Here is a 24,050-nt window from a genome sequence, read left to right as displayed (position 1 = left end):
CCACCCACCCTGCTCTCATTCTTGGAGACCTCACACGAGAGCAGCGGCCTTTGTGTGCCTGCTGGAGTGTTTAAACTGGGCAGCGGGCAAATTTGTCCCCAAATGCAAATGTTACAAAGTGCCAGTGAGCCTCTAGTAACCTCCTCCCAAAAGGGACCCAAACCTGGCAACTCTTGGAGAAGTTCATCACAACCATATAGAGCGCTGGGTTCAACCTAATTTAAAGTGGATTTGTTTCCCAATAGCATCGATGGTTCAAAGTGTGTCGGGAATGAATCGATCAGTGTGCATCTCTTGGCACCCGTCCGATTCACGTCCAACCCACCTCCCGCCGGCTTTCATTCTTCAACCTGATCCGTCTCGCAAGCTCGCGGGATGTCGCCAAGTTGTGCAGAAAAGCGCAGCCAAAACAGGAGCGCCAGCGGTTCGGCACAAGGTGGGCGGAAGGTTTGCCTGCTCGAGGGACACGTCCAGAAACAACTGACCAACCCCCAGCCTCTGGGGGACGACGCACTTGGAAATTTTCCAAAATCAAGGAAGCAACGCCTTGTGCCGGACTCCGCAAGGCCGCAGTCAACCCCAGGTATATGAACCTGACATAGAAGCAGGTTCTGCCAGTGATGGAAATAGCACGAGAGAGCGAGAGCTTGCGGGGTTCGCTCCTATCCCGATCATTTGGGATTTGGCGGGAACTCGTCTCCCAGTTTTGCCTCGTTACGAATTATCCTATGGCTGTCCGCGAATGGGCAAATTCATATCCGCTGCCCAATGGCGGCGGGCCGGGGGCGTCTCCCTTTGGCTCCCTATTCAATGGGGCGCGTGGGGCGGGGCAAGGGGACTCTGGCGCTGTCCAATCGGCTGCGAGGAGAGAAGCGCTCCTTCGGAGCCCCTTATATAAGGGATGCCCGGTCCTCAGAGCAGCTGTTTCGTGGTGCTGATCAGACCCGTAGCGCGTCTGCTGAAGCCAGAGCACCGACAACCTCACAGACTCCTCGTAGCCTGGCGGAGACATGGTGAGGGTTGCTTGGTTTTTCCTTCCCGCCGGGTTCCTGCCTCTCCCCTCGGTGCCTATTAAGAAAGGCGCGCGTTATGGGGGGGGGGGTTTGCCTTACGTAATGTCATGCCGTCGGGCTTTCCAACATCTCCCTTTCCGTTTTCTGTGCCGCGCTAGCGACGTTGGGGCGAGTGGGGACGTCGCAGGGCTTCTCCGCGTCCTTCGGGGCGCTTCTTTCTGCTGTGCGGGGAAGAGGGCTGTAGATCGGTGTGTAATGAGCGGAAAGTCTTTGCTAAGACAACGACCCTATCCCCGCTTACACAGGAGGAAGCCCTGCTTAACGCAGCGGGCCTTACTTCTGAGTAGACGCGGTTAGGACCGCAGCTACGACAGAGATGCGGGACTATTCAGAGCGGGGGGGGGGTCCCCTCGATCTCGGAAGGCCCACAGGTTTCCCCAAGGGTGCCCTCTGTGAAGCTAGTAAAGTAGGATCGGGCCCTTCTTCGTTTCCTGGTTCCCCGCCCGAGTCGCGCGTCCAGCTGGTGTAGGCTGAGTTGGCGGGGTGAGTTTCGGGTTTTTGCAAAAGGTCAGTGTCCAAAGTCCTCGCGTGGGAGACCAGCCAACAGCTGCTGCTGCACTTGGACTCTTCGATTCAGTGTCTCGTTTTGCCTCAACCTCGAGTTGTCCCGCATGTCCTTTCTGCCAGCTCCTCTTGAAACCTCCGCTGCTGAGATTCTCAGTCTTAATCGTCTCTGGGCCTAGACATGCATTTGGGGATATGCAAGAGATGCCTACATGCCCTCAAATCAAATCAAAGGACAAAAAAAAGGAAGCTGAGACTTAAAATGGCTTGGGCATGACTCATTTGTCTGGGAGACTTCGAGCTGACATCTCCGAGCCCCCTTCCTTTGTCTGGAATGGGAAGGAGGGGCAGCAGGGGCGAGAGTTTTTGATCCACCACCCTCTGTCCTGCTTGCCTCCGTTTTAAGTCCTTCAAGACTTAATTGGTTATTTTTGACCAGGTAGTGGTTTTTTGTGGTTTTTTAAAGAATGCTGGAAGCTTTCTTGGGTATCAGAACTAGTTTGATGCTGCGTTGGCCACTCACTGCACTCCCCTTTTTACAAGTTTATAAAGCAGCATTGCTGCAAAATGGTGGGAAGTTTTTAAAGAAGATGGCTGCCTCTCTCAGTCCTTCCCTTCCCTGGTATTTCAACATCCTGGGGTTTTAGGGTTGTTGTTTTTAAGTCTGTCTCTTTGATTTTTAGCCCAAAGTTCACATTGCTATTTTGTGTTATCCCTTAATGTGAATTGCTCCATCCTGTCAAACTGACGTGTGTGTGTGTGTGTGTGTGTGTGTGTACACGTACACACATGCACAATTACACACTTCATTCTTTCAAAATTGGCACCAGGGCTTTCTTGTTATGTTCCATCCTTTTTTGCTAGTGAGTTCTCCAAGTACAACTTTGTGAACACACACCAAAAAACCCCAAAAGGCAAGAGAAACATTGCTGTGATGGTGATAGACACTAAATCTTGAAATGACTACAGAGACCTGAATTCTGTCTTAGAGGGCATTTCTTAACATCTGGCTAAAGTGCTGTACTCTGTCCATCAAAATTATGGCCTTAGTTGAATTTTATATTACAAATGTCTTGCATCAAGAGTGACTTGCCAACAATTCTGATTATGCCAGTTAAATAACTGCAGTAAGAGATGTGTTCCCCCCCCCCCGCCCTGCAGACACGAAATAGCAGGGAGCAGTGTAACAGGTAGCAGAAATTATTGATCATTCCTCCTCATGATTCCTTAGGCAAAGAAATCAACAACTGAAGATTTTATCTGCTGTCCTAATATTCTTGAGAGTATATTCCATTATGAAGCCAGTAAGCCTCATACACAAGCACACACACTCAGGGTTGCAGTTTTGATATGCTTTAACTCCCATGTATGATATTTTGACTGAACTAATGTTTGCAGGTTTCCACTATAGCTACAGCCACTGCCAGCTAGCTGTGGACCTATTTCCCTTACTTTGATTACAGCATCTTTCTGTCTGTGATTCATATTTTTCATTCTGCCTTAGCTGAGGTGTGCCTGCGTTCCATCGACAGCTGTCCCTGACTTTGGGGGTGTGCAGTAAAAGACTTGGGGTTGTAAACCAATGTTAGTTCCACTCAGATAAAAACTTGAGTACAAACCTTGAATGTGCACAGATGTCTGAGAACTAAATCTCCAGATTTTTTTGTTGTGGATGCAAATCCTGACAATGCTGCTGGATTGCCCAGTAAGCCACCACCACTCTCGATGGGTGTCCTATGAAGTGCACTGCTTAAGAGATGAAAGGCAGATAGCAGGAACATGAATCAGCCATGAGGCTGTTTTCTCAGTGTTGGCAAGCCAGGGACTGGATGTTCCTGTTCTGTGCCTCCCAGCTTGCTGCTGAAATGAAGTGAGAATCCTGTGGCACTTTTTACACTAAGCAAATACTCAGCTTGAAAGATGGTGGGGGCATTAAACCTCATGCACTATATCCTTGGCCATTTATCCAGGAACCACTAATAAGGTGTCAGCAATGTGGAAGGTGGAAAGACAGAGACCTTCTGAAAGGGGAGACAAGTTTTGATGGGGAAAGAGCAGAATGAGATTTAAGGCACTTACTAACATTAAAAATATATACAATTAAGTTATTAACTGCTGCTTAAGCTAAAACTGAAATACCGTTGGGAGCTGTATAATTTAGATCATTATCCTTCTGTGGTAGAAGAAAATTACCTAGTATGGATAATTGATGAGAGAAATATCTAAATGTAAGAACTGGAGGGATATCTCAAAATAGGTCTTACAAGAGAGCATCACCTGAGCTTTGAGACACAAGGGAGTAAAGTTAACAAATTAGGACAGCTAATTAATAGCTTGCTAATTGAGTTAGCTTCATCATTATTTCTAGATAAAGAATACTTTTGGGGACAAGCTTAACTTCTTTTTTGTATTAAAAATCAATAAACCAAGAAAAAGCATCAGTCAACAAGTAGTATGAGAGATGAATATTTAAATTACATTGGGGGGGAGGACCTTGAAAAAAACAGTAACTGGAATGGGGAAAACCTTAACTAGGGTAGATTTAGGACTTGTGTTAGCCCAATTGAAACATAATTTCTGTATGGCAACATATCACCATCTGGCTTGATGTTTGCACATGAACATCACAATCCAAACTGATGACAACTTCCTTGGAAAAAGACCACTTTTCTCTTTAAATGGACTAATCTGAGCTTTAAAGGTACCCCTGCCCGTATGGGCCAGTCGTGTCCGACTCTAGGGTTGTGCGCCCATCTCACTTAAAAGGCCGGGGGCGAGCGCTGTCCGGAGACACTTCCGGGTCACGTGGCCAGCGTGACGAAGCTGCTCTGGCGAGCCAGCACCAGCGCAGCACACGGAAACGCCGTTTACCTTCCTGCTATAAAGCGGTACCTATTTATCTACTTGCACTTAGGGGTGCTTTCGAACTGCTAGGTGGGCAGGAGCTGGGACCGAAAGACGGGAGCTCACCCCGCCGTGGGGATTCGAACCGCCGACCATGCGATCGGCATGCCCTAGGCGCTAAGTATTTACCCACAGCGCCACCCGCGTCCCTAATCTGAGCTTTATTTGGCATATTTGTATACCATTCTTTAGTCAAGGCTCCCTGGGTGACTCACAATAAAAAATTATTAATGCTGTACACAGTGCATTATAGGAATGTATATAGGAATCTAATTACAAAGCTCAAGCATCTTGGGTTTCTAATATTGTTCTCTTGATTGGTTCTAGAAAAGCAGAGCTGCCAGATATTCTAGATGGCCATGGACCTTTTCTACTTCCTTCTTGGGCAAGATAGTAACTGGGAAATAATTTGAGCAGTAGACATCCTATACCCTTTTAAAATGTGGCTCTTTGGGGGGGTGTTATTGGGTTATTTTATTTTATTTTGTATACATTGTGATCTTTTCTGTGAACCACCCTGAGACCTCTAGGTACAGGGCGGTATATAAATTCAAAATTAATTGTACAGTTGGAAGAAAATATGAGGTTCACCTAGTCCAACCCCCTGCAATGTAGGAATCTTTTGTCCAGTGTGGGGCTTGAACCCACAACCCTGAGATTAAGAGTCTCAACTGAGCTGCACACCAGCTAGAGAGGTGGTTATTGGCAAGCTGAGTTTTCAACCTAAATTAGATGGGTTTATTTGTTTTCAACTGAATAATTCATATGTTGTATATGCATTCAATGATGGACCATCTGCTATCAGTACTATTTCAACAGTGACTAGGTTGGCAGTTACGGGACACAGAGACTATTGAAACTTTTTTTTTTTTAATCCCACAGGACATTGGTAACTGTAAATTGAATTGTGCTTGGCAGCTTCTCTTTAAGTGCATGTTCCCCTTTTAATGGGTTTGGTGGCAGTTTGCATTTCAGTTTCAGTAAAGAACAAAGGAGGAGGAAACTGGGCACTAACCTTTTCTGTCTGTCTCCCTTCCCCATAGCGTGAGTGCATCTCAATTCACGTTGGCCAAGCTGGTGTGCAAATCGGCAATGGATGCTGGGAACTCTACTGCTTGGAGCATGGGATCCAGCCTAATGGCACCATGCCAAGTGACAAAACAATTGGTGGTGGAGATGACTCATTCAACACCTTCTTCAGTGAAACTGGTGCAGGAAAACATGTCCCTCGTGCTGTGTTTGTGGATTTGGAGCCAGCAGTGATAGGTAAAGTAAATACAGCCTGTGTGGTTGGAATGGATGTGAGATGGGATGTGGGACAGTTGTATAATAAAAAGTCTGGAACGTGAGGATTCAGTTTTTCTCTGTTGTATTTTAGATTCTGTATTAAACACATTGCATGACCTTAACTGTAGACATAGCCAGAGCAAGGCACAGTATTTCTAAACATGTGGTTAACATATTTATCATTATTTAAGTTTAGATACAGTAATCCTTGAGAAATTAGGTAGTACTTTGCTGTGACTTGGATGGAAGTGAAGCCTGGGTTAAGATGTTACTTATGAATATCTGTAATGCTTGGTATGTGAAATACTGGATTGCAGGACTTTTGCATCAGTTTTTACAAGAAAGTGTTTACAGATGGGGGGGCGGGATAATTCTTGTGGTGAAAGGTTATATCCAAGTAATTATTACTCAGAGTAGACCAATTTACATTACTGGACTATGTCATGCCCATTTATTTCAGTGGATTTACTCTGAGTGTAACTAACGGGTAAAACACTTAACATACTTACTAATCTTTAAGGCAGGCATAGCCAAACTTGGCTCTCCAGATGTTTTAGGACTACAACTCCCATCATCCTTAGCTAACAGGACCAGTGGTCAGGGATGATGGGAATTGTATTCCCAAAACATCTGGAGGGCCAAGTTTGGCCATGCCTGCTTTAAGGTGTTTCAAGACTCTGTTCCACTCTGCTACAACAGACTAGCATGGCTACCCTGTGGAAATTGTAGCTGGAAAAACATTTTAACCCACATACTGGATACTGTTGCCAGCTGCTTATACTTCTATGTATATTGTTTAAAAATCAGTTGTTCTTGTACTAACAAAACCTGTTCTAGGCAATCACTAGCAGTGCCTGTCAGTAGAAAAAAAAGTTCTCTTCAAGTTCTATAAACCTGCAAAACTACTTAGGGTGCTTCAAGCACAAGCAAAATTGTAAATTTTATTTGTTTCATTTTTATTGTACAATAACTTGTGGTTTTGTTTTCAGACGAAGTGCGGACTGGGACATATAAACAGCTCTTTCACCCAGAACAGCTGATTTCTGGCAAGGAAGATGCTGCTAATAATTATGCAAGAGGTCACTACACTGTAGGCAAAGAAATAATTGATCTCGTACTGGAGCGCGTCAGGAAACTGGTAAGTTCTGTTGCTTTTGCACAGTCAAACTTGCATTGAAACATTTTGCCCTGTTTAAAAATTAATTCTGAATGTTCAGTGTTCACTTGTCAATCTGTGCCTGTCAAAATGTAAATATCCTCGAGCTCTTTTGTACCTCCATCTAAATTTCTTGGGGGGGGGTATTTAACTTTTGATGCTACTAGAACACGGACTGTTGCTTCATGTATTTTTTACTCTGGTTAGAACCATGTGGCAGTCCTGAAGTGACCGGTTTGGTGTGGTTGCCAGGGGTCAGCAAACTTTTTCAGCAGGTGGCCGGTCCACTGCCCCTCAGACCTTATGGGGGGCGGACTATATTTTTGGGGGGGACATGAACAAATTCCTATGCCCCACCAATAACCCAGAGGTGCATTTTAAATAAAAATAGACATTCTACTCATGTAAAAACACCAGGCAGGCCCCAGAAATAACCCAGAGATATATTTTAAATAAAAGGACACATTCTACTCATGTAAAAACACACTAAATCAGCAGGCCAGATTTAGAAGGCGATTGGGCCATATCCGGCCCCTGGGCCTTAGTTTGCCTATGTTTTGAGCAAACATACCCTCTTCCTTCCCTAGCCACTGTACAACCTCTTTGTCTAGGAGGTCCATGTAAGGACTAATGCAATGTTTTACATTGGTTTCTGCCATTTGTTATGGATTTGGTCTCATCTCTCATGGTTTTAGAATTGAGTCAGAGGAATGAGGCTATAGCTAACTACAGCAAGAGAATTCTGGGAGCTATGGCTTTCTTACTCTCTAAAATATTTAGATTGCAATCTTTGTTGGTCTGGTATAGATTTTCGCTTTCTCAATTTTTATGTATAAAATAGTATTGGGTTAGAGAACTGAAGCAGGGTGGGTGTGTGGGTGTATTTTGTGAGTTTAAAAAATATTTTTCGGCTGTGATTGCCCAAAGAATGTAAGTTATTGGGTGACTGAAATACACTAAATAAATAAAACTACATATGGCCTGCTCAGTCGATGAACTTGCAAAATTTTCTTGTGACCTCCATGTAATAAGAAATATCTACCTCCGACTGGCAGATCTGTTTGGTTGGTGTGGGAACTGCTCACAGTTCCTGCTGATGAGTTCTACATTTGGTCTCTGCTTTTTTCTTACAAATGCTTAGTGGTTGAGTTGAACGATAAATAAACTTTTTGTTGCTGGGCAGAATAGTACACAAGAAGGTATAAAAGTGAATCGGCAAAACCCATTCTCAAATATTAGGATTACTAGCCTGCTATAATGTCCTTTCCCCCCTCCCCAGGCTGACCAGTGTACTGGCTTGCAAGGATTCCTGATCTTCCACAGCTTTGGAGGTGGCACTGGGTCAGGATTCACTTCTCTGCTGATGGAACGCCTCTCAGTCGACTATGGAAAGAAATCAAAATTGGAATTTGCCATATACCCAGCTCCCCAAGTTTCAACTGCTGTTGTCGAGCCATATAACTCCATCCTGACAACCCACACCACCCTCGAACATTCTGACTGTGCCTTCATGGTTGATAACGAAGCAATCTATGACATTTGTCGTAGGAATCTGGACATCGAACGCCCAACCTACACTAACCTCAACCGCCTCATTGGTCAGATTGTTTCTTCAATCACCGCCTCTCTCAGATTTGATGGTGCCTTAAATGTGGATCTGACAGAGTTCCAGACAAACCTGGTGCCTTACCCCAGGATCCACTTCCCTCTGGTAACCTATTCCCCCATTATCTCAGCAGAGAAGGCCTACCATGAGCAGCTCTCTGTCTCTGAGATCACCAATGCCTGCTTTGAGCCATCCAACCAGATGGTGAAATGTGATCCCCGCCATGGCAAGTACATGGCTTGTTGTATGCTGTATCGTGGAGATGTTGTCCCCAAGGATGTCAATGTTGCTATTGCCGCTATCAAAACGAAGCGTACCATTCAATTTGTTGACTGGTGTCCTACTGGTTTTAAGGTAAGCACTGCTGATTGCATTCAAAATGGTCTTGTTTCATGTCAAGATTTATAGGTGGTTGAATAAGCACATCTCAAGTATATAATTTTACAAATGGTGTAGGCAGGCTTAATTAACTGTATTTCAGTTGTAAGATGACCTAAAGGCATGCAGCCATCCCCTGAACTGGATGGTTGATCACAACCTTGGTGGAAGGGCATCTACCATTTCATGCTTTTGCAGAACCTACATGAAGGAGGTTGGAAATACTCAGTCAATACTCAGCTTGCCATATATATGAACTAACTAAAGCTGATTCGAACGTTAACAATCAGGACTTTTCAATATAAAAATGCCTTCTAACGTTAGTCATGGTAGATTAATGTACTGTTTGTGAAGGCAGTTTAAAATGGGAGCACTAGCTCCTAACAAAATTATAAAATGATGTAGGCCTGTAGAGAAAAGAGAATTATGTTGATGACTAATGATGTTTCAGCTTCTAATGTAGGAGTTGGAAACCTGCATCCCTCGTGAGAGGTGCCACATGAGAGAAGTGGGCAGGAAACAAAGGAAAGCTAAAATGGAAGGTGGTAGAAAATCTCTCTGTTCTGACTTCTGCCAAGAGCTATTTGTCAGTCCTTCCCACTGGGTCAGGAGAAAAGGGTGCAAGAAAGAACATGCAGCCTTTGGAAAAAGAGATCCCCCCCACTTTGCTCTAATAGGTATCTGAAAGTCCCAACCATGTGTCAGTTATCAGAGCTGCCCACTATGCTAGCTGTGAAGAAGAATAGCAGCGCAAAATACTGCACTTTGCAAATGGGTAAAAGGTTCCCCATAACACAAATTCTACTTTGTTGGGAACGTATCAGGATGCCCCCGGGAAATGGATATAGCTAGACATCTCTTACATTTAAATGTGAAGTTCTACACTCCCAGTGTTCTTAATGCAGGGTGATCTTGACCTTGAGCTTGCTGGCCTTGTGTACAGATGCAGCTCCTTTCTGACTTGCAAATACACACAAATTAGATATGATTGTGATATAGGAAACTTTACATTGTCTGCATATCTATTGATTGTTTTCTAGGTGGGCATTAATTACCAGCCTCCGACCGTTGTTCCTGGTGGTGACTTGGCCAAAGTCCAGCGTGCGGTCTGTATGCTCAGTAACACCACAGCCATTGCGGAGGCCTGGGCCCGCCTGGACCACAAATTCGACTTGATGTATGCCAAGCGTGCTTTTGTCCATTGGTATGTTGGAGAAGGAATGGAGGAAGGGGAGTTTTCGGAGGCCCGAGAAGATCTGGCTGCACTTGAGAAGGATTATGAAGAAGTGGGCACAGACTCCTTGGATGGTGATGATGAAGGCGAGGAGTATTAGACTTGCACACATGTCTGTTGTATGGCTGTTACCATTTGCTACTTTGTAATAAAGTAAATGGGGAGCAAATCTCAAATGTAAACAGAACACCTGGTATTCCATGCCAGAGCGCTTGGAATAAACACTTTTATAACTGAGGTTTCTTGCCAGTTGATGATGATGATGATGCAAGCATTAAAGCATCCAGCTGGATGCAAACAAATAAACCCACCTTGCTATTTACTAACACGGAGTACTTGTCTCATTGCTGCATGCCCTAAACACCTGAAGCAGGCAGATTTTAGGGAGAGGAGATACATCACTGGGAAGAAGTTGGGTTACGTTGGTGGCTTAGCCACTAACAAACTTCGGTAGTCAATTTGCTTGCTCCTGCACTAGCAAGTAGCTGTTAACAAACAAACAAAAAGCCAAGCTGTTTTCAAACGTGCTTGAAAATTTTAATCATTGTTGTGAGTAGTGCATATAAATTCTACTTGTAGCTAATGAAATACTCCAGTCCTAGACGTGCTTATTTGGAATTGCAAAATGCTAAATAACCAAAACTTTTAAATATTGTAATTGGTCTAATTAAAAGCAGCAACAAAAGAATAAATGGCTAGCCCCTCACAACCTGCCCACCCACTGGAGGGAAAATACACCTCCAGAAAAAGATACCACATGCGATAGGATGAAAGAGGGTGTAGAAGATGAGAAAAGGGGAAGAGAAGCTGCAGAGGAATCCAGGTAAGATGAAATTGCTGGTTGAAATGAAAATTTGGATATACTGTATCAACTGCAGAGCTGCTCCCCTAATTATGTGAACCACTTGATGCCTGTTCGTATTGTATGAAGATGGCATATTTTAGCAGCCTACCTATTATTTGTAAAGAGTTTTGCTTAGCTACAGGTGGCAATCTAAAGTAATCTGATAGTATTGAAGGTCTGTCTGTTTGTGGCACATGGCTGCTCAAATTATACTTAGTTATATAAAATGTCTGAGGAGGCAGGAGATAGGCCTTAAAATCACATATATTTACTAGATCACTTAAATAGTGGAGTTCTGCCACTGGTTACTGTTTGGCAATGTGCCAGAAATGTAATAAATTTGGTATTTGTTACTATTGCTAACCAATTCCTGATGTTAAAAAATATGGAATATTTTAAAAACTATTTGTTAATGGGGGTTGTGGGAGGAGAAAACTAAATTTCTGATCAGATCTACTTTTGTAAACACATCATGCTATTGGTGTGTATTTATATTTCCACATTTCACAGAGCTATGATGTGATGGTGTGGGTACAGTCTGAGTTCCCTGTTTATAATTTTCTGTCATTGCCTAAAGCAGGCAAGGCCTTTTTTAATATGTCACTTTCCAGTCACATGCTGTTCCTGGCACAAAAAGAAAAAAGCTTAAGACTCCCGAAAATAGGTCATGCTCTTATTTGCCCAAGCTTCAGTGGAGGCATGGAACAGAATGGGTTTGATGTATGTTTAGTCTTGTATGTTTGGCCTTGACTACCAGTAACAGACATTTTGCAGAAAGCTATGGGGAGTTCATGATTGTAGTAATTTTGTAGGCATCTTTATTTTTCCTTTAGCTTATTTTATGGGGAGAGATACTTCTCTGTCACAGGGAGCATTGATGCCTTCATAGGAAATACTTTGGCAAAACAGTCTGCCTAGATTAAATTGGCATATACTGCAGGATCCTGTTCTTAAACCTTGCAGATCAAAGAGGCATGATATCCCTAAATTACTTTATATGGCAATACACTTGTCAATACAGTGGTACCTCAGGTTACAGACGCTTCAGGTTACAGACTCTGCTAACCCAGAAATAGTACCTCGGGTTAAGAACTTTCCTTCAGGATGAGAGCAGAAATCGTGCAGCCCCATTAGCTAAAGTGGTACCTCAGGTTAAGAACAGTTTCAGGTTAAGTACAGACCTCCAGAACGAATTAAATTCTTAACCCGAGGTACCACTGTAAAGTAAAGCATGCTGGGACTCAGTGTTGGGTCAGCTGGGGGCTAGGATGACCCCCAGGCATACGACAGGAACGTTTCCAGCCTGACTCTCCCTTCAGCGTTCAGCATTCAGCTCTAGGAAGTTTCTACAGCCTTCCCTGACGATTTATAACGACTCAAGTCCTGGAGACACTGAGCACATATTCAGAGTCCAGCAGAGATAAACGCAGACAGCTAGGCTGGAGTTGTGAGCACTAAAAGCTACTGTATTAAGCATTATGCAGAACAAAAGAAAAACATGTCTCCTCTCTCTCACTCATCTTCCTCAGAGAGAAGTCAGAAGTGAAAGCAAAAACAAATGGAAACAGTACAGTAAACATCCGTTCCGCTGATTCCAACAATTGGTGCTGGAATGCATAACACAGACATGTGATGAGCCAATCCTACACACTATCTGCACGGTGAAAGGAATAGAAATCCAACACTGAGTAGGTGGGTCCTAAGCAAAAAAAAAAGTGGGGTCAGAGCAAAAGGGAAGCCAGCCAACCCCTTCTCTCAATAACTGCTGGCCACTGCCCTATGTGGTGAGCTGCATGAGCCTCTTTGAGAAGAATCTTCTAGTTCTGACCTGGTTCTCTCAGCCCAGGCTTCCCATTAGACTCTTTCCAGCCTAAGAGGAGCCAAAGGACTTCTTTTTCCAGTTGGATTAGCTCATGGGAAGCCCTGCTTGTGACCTGTAGGCATCAAGTTGGCCACAGTAAGGCCACTGTTATGTTCCTTCTTGAACAAGGCCTACCAGAGCTCTAGCATGTCCTACATTTCTCACCATGCTGCTCTAGCAGAGTCCTGCTGTCTTGTGGTTTGATCTCTGATCCTGATTTTTCTTCAGCATTCCTTACTTTGTTTTCCAGCTCAGCCACTTGATCACTTTTGGATCCTGGTAAGTCATCTGACACTGGACTCTTGTTCCTGGCTTTTGATATTCTCCAGACTGCTGCCCATTGGCATACTCTGGCACCCTTGCCTTGGCCCCTGCTCACCACCACCACTCCAGCCCTATTTGAGGCCAGTGTGGTATAGTGGTTAAGAGCGGTGGACTCGTAATCTGGTGAACTGGGTTCGTGTCTCTGCTCCTCCACATGCAGCTGCTGGGTGACCTTGGGCTAGCCACACTTCTCTGAAGTCTCTCAGCCTCACTCACCTCACAGAGTGTTTGTTGTGGGGGAGGAAGGGAAAGGAGATTGTTAGCCGCTTAGAGACTCCTTAGGGTAGTGATAAAGCGGAATATCAAATACAAACTCTACGAAACTAGGCCACATGTTGCAAGCTGCCCACCCTGTCCTAGGGCCTATGTTTGTAATAATAATAATTGTACCCCACCCATCTGACTGGGCTTCCCCAGCCACTCTGGGCGGCTTCCAACAAAGATTAAAAACACACTAAAACACCAGTCATTAAAAACCTCCCTAAACAGGGCTGCCTTCAGATGTCTTCTAAACGTCAGATAGTTGTTTATCTCTTTGACATCTGATGAGAGGGCATTCCACAGTGCAGGCACCACTACCAAGAAAGCCCTCTGCCTGGTTCCCTGTAACTTGGCTTCTCAGAGTGAGGGAACTACCAGAAGGCCCTCAGCACTGGATATCAGTGTCCGGGCAGAACAATGGGGGTGGAGATGCTCCTTCAGGTATACTGGGCCGAGGCCATTTAGGGCTTTAAAGGTGAACACCAACACTATGAATTGTGCTCGGAAATGAACTGGGAGCCAATATAGGTCTTTCAAGACCGGAGTTATGTGGTCTCAGTGGCTGCTCCCAGTCACCAGTCTGGCTGCTGCATTCTGGATTAGCTGTAGATTCCGGGTCACCTTCAAAGGTAGCCCCACGTAGAGCGTGTTGCAGTAGTCCAAGCGGGAGATAACTAGAGCATGCACCACTCTGGTGAGACAGTCTGCGGGCAGGTAGGGTCTCTACCTGCATATCAGATGGAGCTGGTAGACAGCTGCCCTGGACACATAATTGACCTGTGCCTCCATGAACAGCTGTGAGTCCAAAATGACTCCTAGGCTGAGCACCTGGTCCTTCAGGGGCACAGTTGCCCCATTCAGGAACAGGGAGTCCTCCACACCCGCCTGCCTCCTGTCCCCCCAAAATACTACTTCTGTCTTGTCAGGATTCAACCTCAATCTGTTAGCTGCCATCCATCCTCCAACCACCTCCAGACACTCACACAGGACCTTCACTGCCTTCACTGGTTCCAATTTGAAAGAGGCATAGCGCTGGGTATCATCCACATACTGATAGTAGTATGTAGTAACAGTGTAGATTTCGGCACGTCTACACAGAAGTATGTGCCACCGTGTGGGGTTCCTCCCAGGGAAAGGTGTATAGTGGTGATCCTTACAGCTTCAAAATCTGGCTAAAGCTGAAGCAAACCTGAAGCCCAATTATTACTTCCAAAAAGTAATGACTGTTGTTTTAGAAACGTTGATACTTTTTAAAACACACAAATACTCACACTGGAGGCCCTTTTGGACATTGTTTTGTGTTGGTTTTTATAACTGTTTACAGACTGCTGCCAAAAGCATGATAGGACTTCCTTCCTGTGTTGATCATTTCCCGACAAGTCTTTTTTTGCCGCTGTTGCTTCTTGTTCCATGACCCATGTGGTCTGGTTTCTTGTCGCCCACATTAATTCAAGAGAGTTTCGTGCCGTGGTGATAGATGGCTGCAACTAGGTTCCTTTGAAGGTCTAGAATCCCAGACCAGCATATTAAACATCAGTCGTCAGAGCTTAACAAAGAAACTGAATTTGAACTAGAAGGGGGAAGGAAAGGAAACTGCAAACTTAATCCTTCTTGCCATACAAATGACTAAAGCAGGGTTGGTGAACCTGTGAGCCTCCCTTTTTTTTTTATCCTCTTACTCCAAGGAGTGCAGGGATCCAGAACTGGCCTCCACAGTCACTGATGGACTCACTGTTAAAACCGTGTTTATGGAAGACAATCTTACTCGGCTATGAGTGATCGCCAAACAAGAAGAAGATGATATTTCCACATTGCTCCCCACAACAATAACCCTCTGGAGTCCATTAGCCAGAGTGACTGGCCCAAGGGCACTACATGAGCTCTGTGACTGAGAAGAAATGTGAAGCTGGGTCACCCTTGCCTAAGTAAAACACTTTAGCCATTACTTCACACTGGCTCTCTTTTTGCATCTCTGCACTTGCTGTCTACCTCTTAATGCATCCAGACCTTTTAATACATTGGGGGGGGATCCAGCACCCAGTTAAGCTCTAGTACAGTGGTTCTCAACCTGTGGGTCTTCATATGTTGTTGGACTACAACTCCCATCATTCCTGGGCTCTGGCCTTGCTAGCTAGGGGTGATGGGAGTTGTAGTTCAACAACATCTGGGGACCCACGGGTTGAGAAAGGCTGCTCTAGTACAAGGCCAGAAGCCAGTTTTGGCTCTTGATCCTCATTCAGTGGGACTACATCAGTTTACAGAGGGGAATGAGAAATCCTCTTTCTTCATGTGCGTGTATGCATTGAATTATGCAGCATACATGTTTCATTAATGCACATCTGAAGCTGCAGCAGCCTTAAAGAAAAAAGAGGAGGAGAGAAATGAGTGGCCAAAAAATAATTTCAGCTGCCTTAAACTGAAGACAGCGTGCCTAAAGTGCTGCCTGTAGAAACTGTTGAATTGGCGCAGTGCAATCAACCTCCTCAGAAAGCAATGCAAGCAGACAAACTCTGACCACAAGCCGCCTTGTGATCCACAATCAGCTATTAGGGGACCAACTACCAGCTCAGCTGTGATTGGGCCAGAGCAATGGTTTCTGCCAGAGGTTAATATGGGTGTTAACACCAGTGGTGGAGCTTCAAGCTCCAGAGAAAGGGGAGGAGAGCAGGCAGGGGCGTGGCTGGTGTGCATCCCCGGGGGCATAGAACACTACCTGCAGGGGCGTGTCATGTGTCCTGGTGGTGTGGCGTGCTGCCTGCAGGGCATGGCGCCCAGCATGGGTGGGGGGCAGCTATGATGGTACCCCACCGGGATCGTGCCACCGGGGGCGGTGTGCTCCCCCCCCACCCCTGTTCCTCCACCAGTGGTTAACACCAGTCTCAATAGTATGTCTTGCCATGGCTCATGGCTCTTTGGTTGGTTGTGAAGTCTCTGGATGCTATCTATGTTTGGGGTTTGCAGACTTTGAAGGTGCCAGGGAGGTATCAGTGCACTGTGCAACAATTACAGATTATGCTTCTAGATAAAACTCATCCAGTCCTTTTAGAAGTTAAAAGCTGAGGTCCTGTTGAGGTGCAAAGTCTGAAATGAAAGCTGTTAACTGCCATTCCGTATGATAGATGGTGAAAGTACAAGGGAAACTTATGCCACAGCTGATGACTCAGTGCTATGTGGGAAAAGGTATGTGTAGGTAGGTTGTGTGCCTAGCAAAACTGGTCTGGCCTGATCAGAAACAGATGCTCTTCATTTCTAAATTAATTTGTTCCCAGGAGGCTATTTGGCAGAATGAGTTTTCTAAAATTCCATGTGCATTGTGGCAATTGAATGCCCTTACTTGCAAATTTATTTAAGCCCCCAAGTGGACAGAGAGAATACTTTTGATGTTTGGTCTCAGATAACTGGGTTCCATTCATACAAACAATCAGCTACTTGGTAGTTGGTTGAACTTCCTGCATGAAGGCTGCTCTGCTTAACAAGCATTTTATTTTCTGATGGTTGCTGGATAAATCAGCTACTTGCCATCACAAAGCCAATGCAAACAGTCTCTTATGATGTGTAGAGCAGTGTTTTTCAACCTTTTCTGGGCAAAGGCACACTTGTTTCATGAAAAAAATCACGAGGCACACCACCATTAGAAAATGTTAAAAAATTTAACTCTGTGCCTATATTGACTATATATAAAGTAATTCTCTTGAATAGGAATCAAATAAACACAAAGAAAGTATTTTATAATTACTTTATTATGAAATAGTAAGTAAACAGAAATATGAAAAATTATAAAATACTTTATTTTTAAATCTTTCGAATTTTTCAATTTTTCCCACGGCACACCAGGCAACATCTCGCGGCACACTAGTGTGCCGCGGAACAGTGGTTGAAAAACACTGGTGTAGAGACATGCAGTTGATGGAACTACTTGGTAATTTAACTGGCTACAAACAGACTTCTCCCATATAAAGCATCATACATGCAGTCACAAATTTAAGTAGCCACAAAATGCGTGTTTTCTTAGTTGTGTAAAGGTACATCTCAATCTTTCTATATTGCAGAGATATTTGTGGAATACTATGTGAGATCTGGCCTCTTTTTCTTTGTACACAGCATAGGGGTTTGCAGAAGGGAGATACTTGGTTACTGGAATTAATTGCTATCTCACAGCCTTCTCCAAGTTGGTGCTCTCCAGATGTTTTGAACCACAGCTCCCATCAGCTGTGCTGGCTGGGCCCATGTAAAACTTTCACCTGCTGGTTTTAACAGAACAGGCTGCTGTTGAAAGTACACATGCAACCCTGGCTGCTCTTTTCTGGTTAATTGGCAAACCTACATTGTGTATGTCATGTCTGTTTTCTCTACAATAACTACCAACCCCCTTGCCAAAAAATAAATAAATAGAAATGCAATACATATTAAAAACTAATATTTATAGTGCAGCATTTAAGATGTTGAGATTATTTATTTGCCACACTTATACACCTTTCCGCCAAAGCAGAACAAGCATTATGGGAATCATAGAATGAGAAAAGGAAATAAATTCCTTGAATCACACAGCCAGAAAATAAGTTCCAGACATTCAAAAACTTTCCTAAGAGATAACCTATCCCTCTCTTAAGCAGAGACCACTTTAAGGGGAAGATTATTTGAGCTGTTACAAGAGAGATATCAGAACAGAAATATAGATGTGTTTGCATAGCTTGTTGCAGATGGCAGGAGCTTTAAAGAGAATCTTGTGTCCTGCCAGGGTAGATACATATCTGGCTGCCGATAAAAACTCCCTCCACAAATCCAAGTCCTGATAAAAGCATGTGAAAGAGGATGTTGTCTGTATGTGTGGCTTGTTTGATTCTTAGATGTTTGTTTCTTATTGCCATTGAATATTCTTTCTTCCCCAATCTGAGGCTGCTGTGTTTGTGTGTGAGAGACAGAGAGCAAACTCTCACTGCCTAACATCCCATTCCATTTGTCACTCAGCTTGCTTTGTGCTGGCCTGTATTCCAAGCAAACTTTTTGTGTCCTATCTTTTGACCATTAGAGGCAAATGCATCCTGTTTTATATGTTGCCATCTAGTGGAACATGTGAATAAGAACAGATCTGGTATATGAGGAGTTTATATGATGAGTTGGCTAGTTTGCCAGAAATCGTCATTTTACTATAAACACTACAAATGGTTTCCTGTGGATTCTTGTTGCCTGGCCGTTGCTAGTCCCAAATCTGCAAAGAAATCAAGATTGGATTATTTTCGGTTTGGTTTCAGATTCTATGCATAAATTTGTCCTCCAAGGATGGATCTTTATGTAGTAGCCAAAATAGCACCATCCACACATGAGTGTGAGATTATGAGTAGGCATGTAGGCTTGGGGGAACCAATATCTATATATAGATAAAATGATCACACCATTTTACTCTGAATACCCAGCATCCTTTCAGGATTTGGTCTGAAGGCATATGGCACAGCCTCTTTAGTGATATTTTGCACATCTCAGTCTGGTGAGATCTAACTGTGGCCTGGATAGGAGACTGCCTGCGAATCCCATTACGTTGCTGCGATTTCTGTAATGGAAGAAAGGTGGGATAGAAATGTAATAAAATAATGTCAGACATTCACTGGCCGCCCTTTTGGCCCTTTTTGCGTGCTTTAACTTGGATGGAATGTGTCCGTGAACTGTGATAATGCCTCTTGCATGTGTAGATGGCAAGACTGGCCTGCCCATGAGGAAGACTGAAGCAGCCGCCTCGGGCGACGGAATCCTGTGGGTGGCATGACTGCAAACTCCTTGCCTACCACCTCACAAGATCTCACCAGAAGACACTGCTGCTTAACCTCAGTAAGCATGACCTTGACAGGAGGTGGCATCTTTCTGTTTCGCTTCAGGCAGCAAAATGGGACAGGTGGAGAGATGTATGTAGAGACACATTGATTTTTTAGTGGTTGGCATTTAGCCTTTTGTGTAAAGCTAAGAGTTGTATCCATTGCTCTGCCCCCTTTTACTTATGTTCCCCATAATGTTCTGGTCTAAGGACACAGAACAGAGTGAAGAAGTCTGGCTAGAATTTGAAGGCCATTCTGGTCCATTATATAGGAGTTGTAGGGAACCAGTCAGTGGGGGAAGTGGATTATCAAGAATATGTTGGTCGTTTCTTTTTGCTATGTTTTTTTATTGCAGGAGGAGATTGCCTTGGAATTATTCAAGCCTTGGAGTCAGCTGGGAAGATGTTTGCAAGAGAGCTGAAACAGAATTTCTCAAGATGTCAATGGCTGTTGAAATTTAAAAATTCAGCTTTGATTTTGAAATTTTATTTCAAAACGTGTGTGCTTTAGACTGTGGGCTGCATGCTTTTTTTTACTGGCAATGCAGACAATGTTTCTTGATTGGTTCCTTAATCCTACTTTACCCCTTTCAAGAGTGGCCGATTTTGCTTTGTTGCTCTATTACAGTTATTTCTGCTGCTTTTTCTGCGGCTTTTCTATTGCTTTTAGATGTTCTATGGTGGTTTTGTATTTTTATCAAATATGATTCTGTATTTGTCTAATGGAAGTTGCCTTGTCAGGATCCTAGTCCTAAAAGACAGCCTAAAATATCTTAACGGATAAATATTGAATGCCAAATATCAAGTAGCATTAAATATTGTATACAGAAGTGCTGAGCATTGGATCAGTATAAGGTCTACAGAGGAGGAATAGGATTTTAAGGCTGTGGATTTGTTTTTAATGCAGGCACATATATTTGACCTTTATCATGATCATACAAAAGCCTTCTTAGCATAATGCATTTGATGAAAGCTTTCTTTACATCTGTTTAATTCTGTGCATTCTCACTTGGAAATAAGCCACACTGAAATCATTAGCATTGGCTTCTGTGGTTAGAATTGTGCTGTTACCTGGGCCTTACTTTCGGGCATAATGGCCCTTACTTCTGAGCAAACATACAAAGGATTGTGCTCCACTGTAGCTTTTAATACACACATGCCCTTTTTGCTAATTTTTTTATTTATCCATCATAAAAACAAACCACTCCCTGATTCTGTAGACACAGCAACTAACTTAGATTACAGCTGTGCTGAACTTCACCCACAGCGTGTACTGGGAGGTGGGGCAACGCCTTGCTTTCCGTAACTCCGTAACTTCCTCGCGAAGATGACCCGCGAGGATAAAAGGCCCACGCTTTAGAGCTGGCAAACCCGGCCCCGCAGTGTAGAAACGACGTCCCCTCGAAATTCAGGGTGGCGCTGTAAGTTAAAAGACCTGATCCCATGTGGCTCGACGGCAAAGGCTCCCCTTAAGCTGTTGCTATGCTGGAGAAGTTGCCTAGCGCATACTTAGAGAAGGGCGCGGGGCAATGGAGAAGTCGGGATAATAGAGGGGGCGGTGTCAGGACCGCGGAGAAAGAGGAGTGATGGCTGCAAGGTTGGACGGCGGCGGGGGGGGGGTGTGGAGGGAGGAGGAGCAGGCTGGCCCAGAAATGCGGGAGCGAATACACGTGTGCTACGTGCAGCGCCGGCTGCTCCCCTGGGTCCTAGAGAGTTCCTCAATGGGGAGCCACCTCCGTGGGGTGCGGTGGGGTGGCTGCCTTGTCGATCGGCTTTTTGGCTCCACCATCCCACTTTGCTGGAGCGACCCCCGAGGGGAGCCTCATGCCCCCCCGCCAGCCCAACACGCCCTCCCTCCCTTTGGTAATAATGCTCGATGTGTTTCTTCACCAATGGAGGCGCTTCCTTCGACTCCCCTCGCCGGCCTCCATAAGGCAGACCCCTGCCAGATGCGGAGGGGGTGGGGAGGGGGCCTGGCTGCGTCCGGGGTGGGTTGCGCCTCCCTTGGAGAAGCTGACACCAGAGGGGGCTTGCCCCTTCCCTTTGTCCTCTTCAGCGGCCTCGACGGGGGCAGTGGCCGGAGTAGGGGCCCGAGGGGGTGTCTGTTTGCTAACCTGCACGCCTTTAGGGCTGCTCACCCCCCAGGATCGCCCGGCCGAACCCCAAGATCCTCACCCTCTCCCAGTAATGAAATTGGGGGTGCGGAGGCAGGATTAGAGTAGCATGGAAGACTACACAAGGGGGGAGCGATACTCATCCGGAGGGTTGGGACAGCTGCTGCAGGATTGCTGGAAGTGATACAGGGGTAGGTGTGGGGTAGGTAGCGGAACCCATGAGCTTTGTGCAATACTAAAGGAGGGAGGCATAACTACTAAGGAGTTCAGGGTGGGAAGAGATTACAATGGGCGTCTCCAGATTTGGAGTGTGTGTGTGTTGGGGTACTATTGAGAAGATGGCTTGATCTGTTTTCTCTTAAGGGTAGGAAACAGTACAGCCACCTCCGCCCCCGCCCACCTCTGAGGACACACCATGGGTGCTGAAGGAGGAGGTCTGGAGCGGACCCCCTCAGCAACCTTTGTCAGTGGCTCCATTTGGGGATGGGGGGGGCGAGAAGAGGAGGAACCTCTTTTGTGCACAACTTTTGGAACAGTTCCAATATCTCCCCCACCCCCTTGGAAGGGAGCCCGGTCTTTGCTGGAAGCGAAGGGGTTCTGCTGGGGAAGGAAGGATTATAAAACGGGGGGCGGGGGTGACGGTGTCAGTTCATCTCATGGAGAATGTATGGGGCGGGGAGGGGAAAGGTTGTGGCCCGGTGTGGGGAGAGGAGCAGCGACAAAGCTACCTTTTTTGGGGGGGGGGGAGCCCCAGCAGGGAGAACAGATCAGTGGGCGGAGCACTGTTAACAACTGCCAGCTCCCCGGTGGATCACCGCCCCTCCCCCTGAAGCGTGGCACCGTTTATCAAAATAGCCTAGACGTTAAGGCTGCAGCCTTACGCTGGAGAATAAATGCTCTTGAGCTCAGTGGGGTGGTAGGATTGTACGATAGTTGCGCCGAGCAATGCCCCCCCGCCCCCTTCCTCCCATCCAACCATCAATTCCCATTGTCCTGGGGACTCCAGTGATCTGCCTACAGTCCCCTCTGAACCAAGGGGCCTCCACGTCTTGTATGAGAGCTAGGAAGCGACGGGGATAGCAGCGTTACAGTGCGGTCCCCCCCCCCCTTTGCCCCACGCACTGCTTTGCACTGGAAAGGGAAGGCTTCCCCACTGCACAGAGCCAGGCGCGGACAATGAAACAGCTCGGCCTCCCTCCCCCTCTGACGTCCCCCCAAGCCCTGGCCTATCCCAGAGAATAGAGAGGCTCTTTAAAAAAAGAAGTGCCGGCACTGAGGTGGCTGTCAGCTGTGAAGGATCCCTCCGCACATGTAAACATAGATCATAAAGGCGAAGAAGGTGGATTAGAGAGTAGAGACCCATGTGGTTGGCGTTCTCTGCATGGAGCTCATTAGCTTAGAGGCCTCTAGTGATCCCCCTGTTGCTGGCGAAACTGAAGGGAATCTGTCATTGCAGCAGTCACGTTGTACGTCCCCACCCCCACGCCACAAAGACAAATCCTAAAGTTTTGCACAACAGGACTAAACGAGGAGATTGTGCCAATCCTGCGGTACTCTTGCTCTACTTGATTTAATAAGAAGTTTGGAAAAAGGCCTCTATCTTCTGGTTGAGGAGCCATTAACTTATACAGAACATAATATTTTAGGGATAAAATAATTCTTGTGGTTTAATACTGGAGTCCTCTCTCTCTCTCTCTCTCTCACACACACACACACACACACGGGATAGATTATATGTATCATTTCATTCCTCATTAGTTCTAAATTTAAAACAGCAGTATTACTCTGAAGGAAATGGACTAAAGATTGCAGTCTTGTAACAAAATGCATGGTACTAAAAAATGATCCATACCTACTTGAAAGGCCACCCACAATTTATATCCTGTGATGTTGACTATGGTGATCAAATGTATAATCTGTGCATGACTTAAAATGTACAAGCCACACAATAAACTTCCCTCAGTGCACATGGTATCCTCCCCCACCCCACTATTAGAGCTAAAATGCAAGCATAAACGTATATACCCAGAAGGAAGTCCTACTGAGTTAAATGGGGATTACTCCCAAGTAAATAAGTTATAATTGCAGCCTTAAGCATTCTCTTGGAAGCAATACAAAACCACCTGATTTTGATCATTGCTTTAGACAGAACTTCCCCAATTTTTCATGTTGGTGATACACTTCTTAGACATGCATCATTTAGAGAAACAGTGATCCAGTTTTCCTAGCAAACCTGAGGTTAAACTAACCCCTTTCCAGCCCCAGCAGAAGCACTGGGAGCGTTTGTGCGGACACACCTACACACTGCAGCCAACACACTAACGTTTTGCAACACACAATTTGGAAAGCTCTAGCTTTAGAAGTCAAGATCAAGAAATAATTGGGTTATGGGAAGTTACAAAATTAAACAAATAACTGAAGTTGGTGGGCTTTACCCATACAATATACGTAATCAGGCTGTTATTTGGTTTAATTTAAAAAAAGCAAAGGTAATATTAGAAATGCATGAGAAATAAATAAAACTAATGTGAGAGAAAACATACTGCTAACCCTATTGGCTCAATCTCCATTTTGAATTAGGAATGGTTTGCACATAAAGAAACCAAAATTCTATCTATGAAACAGTATAAAGTATGAATATAAAGCAAACCCAAATTCAGTTTTAAATGTCAGACTATTATTTGTTTCATGTACTGTA

The 24,050-nt window shown here is 45.0% G+C and overlaps 1 protein-coding gene and 1 long non-coding RNA gene across 2 annotated transcripts; one reads left to right on the top strand and one right to left on the bottom strand.

The window, feature by feature from the left end:
- Nucleotides 1–866: 866 nt before the first annotated feature.
- On the top strand, nucleotides 867–10,468 carry LOC309344095 (tubulin alpha-1C chain-like). Its single transcript, XM_081866261.1, has 5 exons — nucleotides 867–1,013; nucleotides 5,525–5,747; nucleotides 6,758–6,906; nucleotides 8,204–8,884; nucleotides 9,949–10,468. The coding sequence occupies exons 1-5, from the start codon at nucleotides 1,011–1,013 to the stop codon at nucleotides 10,240–10,242; spliced, it is 1,350 nt and encodes a 449-aa protein (XP_081722387.1). The 5' UTR covers nucleotides 867–1,010; the 3' UTR covers nucleotides 10,243–10,468.
- An 8,027-nt stretch (nucleotides 10,469–18,495) lies between these two features.
- On the bottom strand, nucleotides 18,496–22,642 carry LOC309344411. The gene is made up of 3 exons (XR_014157711.1): nucleotides 22,475–22,642; nucleotides 18,826–18,980; nucleotides 18,496–18,641 (listed from the first exon to the last, which is right to left on the bottom strand). It is a non-coding gene; the product is annotated as an uncharacterized lncRNA (long non-coding RNA).
- Between the last annotated feature and the right edge of the window lie 1,408 nt (nucleotides 22,643–24,050).

The sequence above is a fragment of the Podarcis erhardii genome (genome assembly GCF_964252035.2).
Source record: "Podarcis erhardii genome assembly, chromosome: 6".
Taxonomy (NCBI): domain Eukaryota; kingdom Metazoa; phylum Chordata; class Lepidosauria; order Squamata; family Lacertidae; genus Podarcis; species Podarcis erhardii.
This window is presented reverse-complemented; position numbering and strand designations above follow the sequence as displayed.

Bases quoted from the DNA above. Each gene is read 5' to 3' on its own strand.
- LOC309344095 (XM_081866261.1), top strand. The intron at 5,748-6,757 runs GTAAAGTAAATA...TTTTGTTTTCAG, and splicing joins TTTGGAGCCAGCAGTGATAG to ACGAAGTGCGGACTGGGACA. The intron at 8,885-9,948 runs GTAAGCACTGCT...ATTGTTTTCTAG, and splicing joins GGTGTCCTACTGGTTTTAAG to GTGGGCATTAATTACCAGCC.